This window comes from Bos taurus, chromosome 5, assembly GCF_002263795.3.
Source record: "Bos taurus isolate L1 Dominette 01449 registration number 42190680 breed Hereford chromosome 5, ARS-UCD2.0, whole genome shotgun sequence".
Classification (NCBI taxonomy): Eukaryota; Metazoa; Chordata; class Mammalia; order Artiodactyla; family Bovidae; genus Bos; species Bos taurus.
Window position 1 is genome coordinate 116543574 of NC_037332.1, and position 10007 is coordinate 116553580.

At 50.6% G+C, this 10007-nt stretch overlaps 1 protein-coding gene across 1 annotated transcript; it reads right to left on the bottom strand.

The window, feature by feature from the left end:
• Positions 1–1352: 1352 nt before the first annotated feature.
• LOC104972622 (polycystin family receptor for egg jelly-like) lies at positions 1353–9653 on the bottom strand. Its single transcript, XM_024992921.2, has one exon. The coding sequence runs from the start codon at positions 9271–9273 to the stop codon at positions 2308–2310; it is 6966 nt and encodes a 2321-aa protein (XP_024848689.2). The 5' UTR covers positions 9274–9653; the 3' UTR covers positions 1353–2307.
• Positions 9654–10007: the final 354 nt, after the last annotated feature.

The following is a 10007-nucleotide window of genomic DNA, read 5'->3' on the forward strand; positions in this document are numbered from 1 at the left end:
CAGGAAGGTCCCCTGGACACCTTGGCATTGGGCCCTCCTGCTGGGTGCCACCTGTGTGGGCACCTGTGGGTGGCAGGATGGTTCAGAAAGTCAGAGGGCGACCAAAGGGTAAAGGGTCACAACCGCAGGAGCAGGAAGGGGTGATGTGGGGGGGCCCCCTTCCCTCCCTTCAGACTTGTTCTCCTGCGGGCGCCCACATGCTGACTCCAGTACCAGTCCACTACAGACAGTTTCTGGGCAAGGCTATAGTCATAGAAAATTAAGGATTGAAGTCAGGAGATAATGAGAGGTGCTACCCAGGAACATGAAGTGGAGCATCATTTATGGCAGTAGATGGGGAAACAATGGAAACAGTGACAGACTTTATTTTCTTGGCCTCCATAATTACTGCAGATGTTGACTGCAGCCATGAAAGTAAAAGATGCTTACTCCTTGGAAGAAAAGCTATGAAAAACCTAGATAGCATATTTAAAAGCAGAGACTTTGCTGATAAAGGTCCATCTAGTCAAAGCTATGGTTTTTCCAGTCATCATGTATGGATGTGAGAGTTGGACCATAAAGAAGGTTGAGTGCCAAAAATTGATGCTTTTGAACTGTGGTGTTAGAGAAGACTGTTGGACTGCAAGGAGATCAAACCAGTCCATCCTAAAGGAACTCAGTCCTGAATTTTCATTTGAAGGACTGTTGCTGAAGCTGAAACTCAGTACTTTGACTACGTGATCCGAAGAGCTGACTCTATTAGCAAAGATCCCGATGCTGGGAAAGATTGATGCCAGGAGAAGGGGACGACAGAGGATGAGATGGTTGGATGGCATCACCAAGTCAATGACGTGAGTTTGAACAAGCTCTGGGAGATGGTAAAGGACAGGGAAGCGGGGTGTGCTGCAGTCCATGGGGGTGCAAAGCATCAGAGGCAACTGATCGACTGAACAACAATAAGAACAGGACTCCTGGAACATGCACTTCACTAAGAACCAGTGGACCAGAACCTAGCCACACCCGTGAATTCCACCAGGGATTAGAAAAGCCAGAACTGAGCTTCTGACCATAACAGTTTGGGTGGCTTGGGGCAAGGCACAAAGCCTCTTCATTGTCTAAGCTGGCAAGGAAGATCACCACCACCCCAGGGACAAAGGGATGGAAGGCGCCTACATGTGCACGTGCCCATGCCTGCAAAGGTGCGAGGTGCCATGGCACTTCCAGTGCAGCTGAGTACCATCAGCGTGGCAGGCGAGTGACAAACACCTGGTACAAGCAGTCACCACCTGCAGGTGGTCCCCCCTTGCTGGCACTGGGTTTGGAGTGCAGGTGCCATCTCTGTCCCCACCCCATCACAGAAATCACTACAAGGCCTCAGGGAAGAAATCGCAGATTTAATTCTGATCAAGCTTAAAGTGGCATCTACATAAAGAAACATGCTTTGGGGTGAAAATACAAGAGCTATTAGCCCATTTTCTTAAACAATGTATTCTAAACAATCCAGCAGGCCAACAATAACCAAAAGCCCAAATCCTAGAAGTATATATGGCAAAACACATTACATGGAATATTTACTGCTTTCCAGTGTAAACCTCACAACGTGCACGCACGTGCACACACACACACACCCTTTTGTTTAACAAAAGTCGTGTCTCATGGCCAGAAATGGTACTAAATTATACATCCATAACTTGCAGTGGCCTTAAGAGCACACGGGAAACTTCAGATTGCTGCACCCTGGTCCACATCCCTCCATTTCCAGGCACAAGGGCCACTCCTGGGACCCCTCATGAGGCCCCTCCAGCCCTGCCCAGCTGGAGTGTGTGTGGTGGGGGTAAGGAGGCAGGGAGGCTCTGCAGCCCCATCAGCAAAGGGAAGGGCCAGCAGGGCCGGAGGACCTGGGCTCTGCCCCCAACCACTAGCCCTCGCCTCCCAGCCTCGGGGACAGGGGGACCGGGACAGCAGGAGCGTTCACCTGCTGCTTCTGACAAGCTGAGATGAGGTTGGGGGCCCTTTCAGCTCCCTCCCCCAAATCTAGGTCTCTAACCCTCTAAACTGCAGTCGGTGCCAAAGACAGCAGCTTCTAAGAAAAAGGGAAATGAACCCGGGACTCACAGATGGTCGCCCTCCTCTCTCCGCAGAGGCCATGCTGCCCTTGACCCGCCTTTCAAGTTCCAAGCTTGGAGGCCTCCGCTGCAGACACGTCCAGACGCGGGGTGCACTGTGAAGAATACGGGTGGGAAACACAACTGAGCCATGAAACGCCCCTCGACCCCAGAAACCGAGCCTTTGGAGGAACCTGTCTGTGGGCCTTGACACTGCCATGGATCACACGACGAGGTAAACCATTTTCTTCCCATTAATGTTTCTGGTCTTCAGCCCCAGGTAGTGGCGGCTGTTCTTCTCTGGCTGCCCGTACACCATGTTGATGAAGAACTTGGGCTCGTCTTCCGCCCTGGGCTTGAAGCACAGGCAGCAAAAAGCAGATCTTAGGCACCGACACAGATAAGTCATGGCTTCCACTTCTTCTGAGGGCTCCTCATACACGGGCTGCTTCATTTCCTCATAGGCTGACAAAATCACAGCACGAAATAAGTTGATCAATATGCAGATCATCACCAGCATGAAAGATGAGAGGAAGAGGACCCCGAGAACCCGGTTATTGAAAAATTCCGTGTTCTCAAAAGCTGAGACACAGTAGGAAAACATTGTCTGGGTGGCGTGGATCATGTCACTGTAGTTCCACTCGTGCTGCCCGAACACCAAGTACCCAAATGCCATGAAGACAAAGAAATACACGGACACCACCAATGCCATGTGGCAGATGCCAGGAAGGGCAATCTGGATGGCCCTCTGAGCCAGACGCACATCGTAAAAGACCCTGGAATACTGGAGCATCTTCAGGATCGTCAGAAATACCAGAAAACCCAAAATCACCCTCATGGTGTGATCCACTTGAGCCACTGCATGAAAGGGAATGAAATCCTCAGGGTTCGACCGGTAAGCCCGAACTACACCGATGGCCAAGAAGTGCTTCCTGAAAAAGAGTATGATCCACAAGGTAAAGATACATTTTAGAGCAAAGTTGAGCAAATTATATACACTTTGCAGGTAGGCAGTCCGTTCTTGTGTGATTACGTAAACCTCGACAACAGTGTAGGCAAGGAAGAAAATGAAGATGGCCAAGTACAAGTAGTTTTCTGCTGAGTCGGCTGAGTTTTTTCTGTTGAAATCAGCGAGCAAGAAGGAGTGCGCATTCAGGCTAGTGTTCACAACACCTAACTGAGAGACCTCGAAGATGACCGAGATGCTGCAGAGGAGACTGATGTCTGGATTGAAGGTGGTCAATTCCACAATCACAGACCACGTCTTCTCATCCAGCCAGTGGCTTTTCTGGAGTTCGCTGAGCCTCAGTGTGGAATTAAACTGCTGCTCTGCTGGAAAAAAATAGAAGGCGTATCCTCCTGAGCCATAGGTGTGCAGCAGCCCATAGGAAGAGTACGCCCACCTCTTCTCCGGAGGCCTATAAGTAAACCCTCTGGTCGTCTTGTCAGTGTCCCGCTTACTAACTCTATTCCATGACCCAGAGTAGTTTTTTGTGTCTTCTGGATCAATGCCATATTCGGGGTGACAGCGAATCTCTCCTTTGAGGCTGCCCTCCACAAATTTCTTGGCCGGCAGACACATTATCTCTCCAGGTTGCGCCCTCACCTGCCTCATGAGTGGCAAGCCAAGGATTTTAGAGGAGCTGTCAGGGAAAAACGTGGGATTCGGGTCATTGTGGAGCAGAGGCAACAGCACCCTGTTCAGCCACTGATAGATGTCTTCCAGCCTGGTCACGCCTGCCAGATCCACAGAGAACTGGTCCCGAATAAACTGATTATAGTAAAAGCTGTCAGTGGGGCGTAGGACAGCGACTAGGCTCAGCAAGAGAGCCAGAAAGATGAAGTGAGTGAGGATGTAACTCAGGAACAGGAAAGCTCTTCTTTTGATCCTCTTCTTTCTTTGGAATATCGTGATTTCGTCCTGGGTGAGAGGCTGGTACATTCTCGAGTTTCGGAGCTCCATGACACTCGCCTGGCTCCTTCGCATTTCTTCTGGGTCCTTCCAGGTGTTATGCAGCTTGATCTCAGTGAAGCGATAGTCGCCGATCCACGAAAGGTTTTTACCGTACTTGGCCTTACTTGTTCTACAGGCTGAGATCAATATAATTTTAGACATTTGCACTAGAAAGACTGACAAAATGAATGCACAAAATGATGCAAACAGCCATGCTATTGACTTTTTGTAGCTGTAACTGAGTCCATACAATATGATGAAGAAGGAAGATATACTGCAGATGAGAAAAACCAACACCCAGGCTATACAAATACACCATCGTGGCAGGACAATCCTGGTCTTCTCTTTGAGGGATGCCAAACCTGGATGGGAAGACTGCTTCTCCACAGAAACATCTGTATTATCTTCAATATTAGGGTTATTAGTGTTTATATTTCTTCCCTGGGTGTGGGAGACCTGGTGTTGTTTTCCAGAGACCCTCCTTTGAGTTCTGGAGACCTTGCTTTCGGTACGGGAGACCTTGCTTTTGATGGGAGACCCCTGGCTTTCTGCTTGCTTGGCCGGGGGCTGTCTTTTAGAGGTGACGTTGACAGAACCCTTGGGTTTCACACCATGTCTCTTAGACACAGGCTTCTGGGAGCTTGCCTTGTCAATTTCATAGGCATGCCAGTTTCCCAATCGTTCTTCCCAGTGCTGGCTTGCTGGCGGTTTCAAAGGATGTTTCCGAGGAGTAACCTCACCTAGAGTCACCTGAGGTCTCCTCTGGGAATACATGAACAAACATGTGATCACTAGTTGCACGGGGAGGGTAATAAAGGCACTTTCCAGTCCGATCACCATCAACTCGATGAACCTCCACTCTTCTGTCTCTCCTTCATTCTCCTTCTCTAGATTGAAGAACATACTATTACACAGAAGCATTGACAACAACATGGCTAAGCAACAGGACAGCCTCTGGAACCTATTGAATGGTGTAGAAATGACAGCAGGAAAAACAGAGAACCACAAGTGGCTTCTCCCCAGCTTGTAACTTAAATCTATGAGGAAAAAGTCCATTTTCTTGAGAGGCTTATCTGGGGGGGTTACAAGAAAGGTTCGATCCAAAGAGGTGTCAATAGAAAGCCATTCTCGGCACATGAAGAGCCAGATGTGTCTGCTGAACAGATTCTCCACTTTGATTCTACTTAAATACCATTCAGGGGACCTGCCCTCGTTGTTGTGCCACACACGGAGGGAATGGATGTCACCCAAGTCCTTTTTCGTCGCTAGGAGGAAAGTGCAGATGCTTCCTCGGTAGAGAGTCGTAAATTGTGGATGGCTTAAACAGTGCACATCACTGCTACCTTCAGTTCCGTGCAGTTGGATAAAGACATTGGCCCTGGTCCCAGAACCACAACGGCTTCCTGTAAAAACAGTGACTAGATAACACACATTATCATAAGGATCGTTATCAAGGAGAACTATCACATGGTTCCTAAGATACTGGTCCGTTTCATCTCTGTGCAAGGCCCAGAACGCAAGGATCAAGTACAACAGCAAAATGAGAAGTACCGTGAAGAGGGTCACAAGGTTTGGGGCGACGTTCTTGACTGTCTCCACTCGTAAGTCCACAGGGTTAGGGACCACGATCACCTTGGCCGTCAAATAGTGGGTATGCAGGCGAAGGTTGGCCTGTTTGATTATATCCAGCTGCCGTTTGGCCCGCCGTGGGTTCTTGCAGATACAGTGCACTCTTTGCCAAGTGGTCTTCTCTCCCACAGCGCAGGTATCTTCTCTCCAATCGCTCTGGATCCCAAACATGTCCAAGCATTCACTGCTGAAAACAGAAATTCTCACCAACTTGTTATTGGGTTTTAGGACAAAACGAGGTGCCTGTAGAACCACAGCGATGGTGCACTCAGAGGAATCGGTTCGCTGAGCTATGACCTGCACCAGGGCCGCGGGGAGGCAGACCACTCGGGCCTCCTTCACTGCACACTCCGGGTCAAACAGGTCACTCTCGTTGGCAATCGGAGGGATTTTATGGGGCACCAGGTAGCTGGTCATAAAAGAGTTGGGTGTGATCTCACGGCCTGCGTACACAGACACCGTGAACAAGACGGACACGTCTGTCATGATGTGGATCAACACGTCCCTGCCTGCGGTACTGTCCACAACAAAGCTAAACGCCCCTGTCGTCTTTGTCGCAGATTCATCCACTGCATAAGGCTCTGAGCTGGGTCCCACCGTGAGATTAAAACTTCCAAAGCTCAGGTTTTTCCTGATGAGGTGCACTTCCACTGCATCAGGTGGGATCTCAATCACGTCACCCGTGGCCTCCACTCCTGTCATTCGGAATCCAACCACCTGGGTCAAAATGTTTTCCCCATAATTTAGCCAAGGGAAAGGGTCATCCGCAAATTCACAAAACATCGTCGAAATCGGAGCGCTGGCAGGCAGACTAGGAACGCTGTTCACATTTAGGCTGGGATAAAAACAATTCTGACAGTGCTTCTGGGTGCTGAAGAACTTGGTAACATTCCACTTTTCGGTTTTCTTGACATACATTTTGAAGTTGGAGGTCCTCAAGGCAGTGGTCTCATTCTCCGGCACTTTCACAGCCAATACCGTGTCTGCTAGAGATTCAACCACGTGGAAAGGCTCTTCAAAGACTTCATAATGAACCAGCAGTTTCAGGATGTTAGACAAGGTTGTTAAGATTCCAGTGCACACACTTTCTATTTGCTCAGAAGAAATGCTCTTATCTCTCTGATGACTATCTTGGAGGGTTTGGCTTGCTTGCCAAGTCCTCACTGTGGCCAGTTTTTGAGAGAATGCACTGATCTCAGAGGTATTCTCTGTTAATTTAGTAACAGCCATGACCACCTGGCTAATATTCACCAGAGTGTTTATAGGAAGAATGAGTGTCTGATTGAAAAAGTGTTCTCGGAGTTTAATTTTGTCAGCTTGAAGACTTGCGTCAGTTTTCATGCTATTCAAGACAGAAGCTACTACGTATATTAAATAACTTGCATTTAGAAAATCCTGCTGTTGAAGCAAAGTAGACAGGGAGGAATTTGGTCCCACGGTGAAGTTGGATAACTCCTCCAGCACAGTTGGTGATGACTTTACGTCAGTGGGAGGCCGCACAGTGGCATACAAGTTCACCTGAGAAAAAGCTCCCAGAGAGGTATTATATGCCTGAGCAATTATTTTCAAGGCATAATGACTGTCCAACACACCAACAGGGAGAAAGGAAGGGGGCGATGTGGAATTCTTTCCCAAATACAGGATGGATCCAAAGTTATTTTCTTTCAAAGAACTGATCTCACCAAAACCATGTACATCAGGAACTATTATTTTATATGTAAGAACAATGTTCTTATGCTTGAAATGAGTACAAATGACAACAAACTGAGTAATGAAGGAAATTCCTTTTTCTGGAACAATTTTGCAGTCTATGGTTATAGGGACATGGTGAATAACGAAAGGATATCTTAAGACCAAGGTGACTCCACTCCAAGTTGCTGCATTTAGAGAAATCCAAAACTTATCTTCCCTGAAATTCCAGAAAGCAAAAGCTTTTATAGACACATAAGCACCATTCCGTCCTGTTGAAGTTTGCCCCGTCCAGTCCAATGGCACCTCCTGACCTGAAGACGTCAGAATGGACCACCGATAGACATCTCGGCCTGCTGTACAACCTGTGCAATCCAGAGACAACGAGAATCTCTCTGATAAAACCAGAACCTGGTCACAATTTTCAATGCATGAAGTGCTTGCTACTGGCTCTCCTTGAAGCACGTGCACCGTTGCATCAGCAAAGGCTGACCTGCTGGTCTTCTGGATCACCAGTCTGAAAAAATATACACGGCCGCCTTGAAGTGTTTCTGGAGAAAGTGTGAGAATAGGACCAGAAGCCCATGTCCACTTGAGATCAACCTGCTCCGGGAGACAAACTTCCTTGCTTATCACTGTTATTTTTTTTCCATACCTTCTTGGGTTTGTGGTACAGTACCAGAGAAACTTAAGTCTCTCTTTCTCTAGAGGGTCTGTTTCCTCTGGATCAGAAGACATATTTCCATTGAGAGTCACCCCATCTGTGAAATTAATTGTGATGTTGGAAGGCCCTGAAATAACAGCATTCAGGGGACGTCTAAAAATGACGACATAGATGCGGTCTGAGTCGTTCTTCCCTGGAACCTGGGGATCCCGCGTTCTGACAACCACCGAGAAATTAAACAGATACACCCCCCAAGGTAAAGAATATGGGGGTATAGTCACCTCGAAGAAACCTCTACTAAACTTGACCGGTGGCTTTTCCAGAGGTTTAGTCCAGTCAGGCACGGCCCCTACATAAGGAACGGAATAGATATACCAACCCCGATAATAGTACTCCTGGATGGGACAGAAGAGGATGACTGTTGCATTGAAGGTGTCTTCCATGTCCCTGGTCAGTCGCACCGGTCTATCGTCGTTCCTATTTATCCTCACGGGGTCCAATTTACAAGGCCAGGGTCGCAATACCTGATAGGACACGGAGGACTCAGTGGGTTCTGAGCTGTTCAGGCTGACAGCTTCTAAGACGACCGGGGTGGGCCGGTCCGTGGGACACTCGGTTCGGGCCACGAATCCCGGGTAGGAGCGCCGGCCGCGCTGCAGAGCCCGACGGGGCAACGCGCGGCTCTCGGCGGCCGCGGGCCCGAGCAGCCCGAGGCGGAAGGTCCACTCCAGAGGCCCGAGCGAGCGCGGCAGGCGGGACAGCCAGCGCAGGGAGAGCCGGCCGCCGGGCGCGGACAGCTGCAGGTCCACCGGCGCGGGCGCGGCGGCGGCGGGGGCGCGGCGGGCGCGCAGCTGGACGTGCGCGCGGACGCAGCGCGGCACGAGGCTCGGGGGCCGCCCGGCCGGCAGGCAGAGGCCGCGGCGGCCGCTCAGGAAGATGCCGCCGCCCGGGGCCGCGCGGGCCCGGAGGCTGACGCGGGCGCGGCCGGCCCCAAGGCCGCCAAAGCCTGCGCCCCGCTCCCCGGGGTCCCGGGAGGCCCTGACCGAGCGGAGCGCGGCCTCCGGCCGCCGCGCCTGGACGAGGGCCCGGGTCTCGGACGCGGCACTTCGGGCCGCGGCGGGCGTCGGGATGGGTCGGTCTCGGGACGGCGAGCCGGGCGCCTGCGCGGGAGCCGGGGGCGGAGGCGGGCGGCCGGGCCCACAGCCCAGGCCCAGGCCCAGGCCCAGGAGCAGGAGAGCCGGCCCGGGCCCCATGGCAGCGCCCGGTGCGAGCTGCGTCGGAGGCGCAGGGCGGAGGGCCAACGGACACGGCGCGTCGGGCGCGGGGCGGCCGGGGCGCGGGCCGGGGTCACGGCGGGCGTGGGGTTCGGGGGCCTCGGTGGCCTGGGGTCAGCGTGGTCAGTGGGGTTCCTGCGGCCCAGGAAATCAGTCGTTTAATCTCCCCTCTTTGGCTCTGACCTGTCAATTCAAGTTACACTTTCACTTACAGATTCTTAGAGTTTCTGTAAAAATCCTCACAGTTATTGATTTGTAATTCAGTGTTGTTATGGTCACAGACTATTCTGTGCGATCCTTTACCTTTTCGAACGAGTTGAGACTTGTGTAAATCTACCGTGTGGTCTGTCTTGCGTCCATCTGTGTGTTCCATGTCACTTGAAAAGAATGTGTATTCTACTGTCCTCTGGGAGTCAAGTCAAGAAGGGTGGTGCTGTTCCTTAGATCTATATCTTTCCTGCAGTTTTTTTCTAGTTCTAGCAGTTGCTGAGAGAAGATGATAATCTCTCCTACTGTAACCGTGGAATTTTCTATTTAATTCTCTACTTCTGTTAACTTTTGCTTCCTGTATTTTGGAGCGCCAATTATTAGGTAGATACACAATTGTGGTTATGTCTTTTGCCGAATTGTCTCTATTATCATTCAGTTCAGTTCAGTCAGTCATGTCTGACTGTTTGTGATCCCATGGACTGCAGCATGCCAGGCTTCCGTTT

Bases quoted from the DNA above. Each gene is read 5' to 3' on its own strand.
- LOC104972622 (XM_024992921.2), bottom strand. From the start codon at position 9,273: ATGGGGCCCGGGCCGGCTCTCCTGCTCCTGGGCCTGGGCCTGGGCCTG.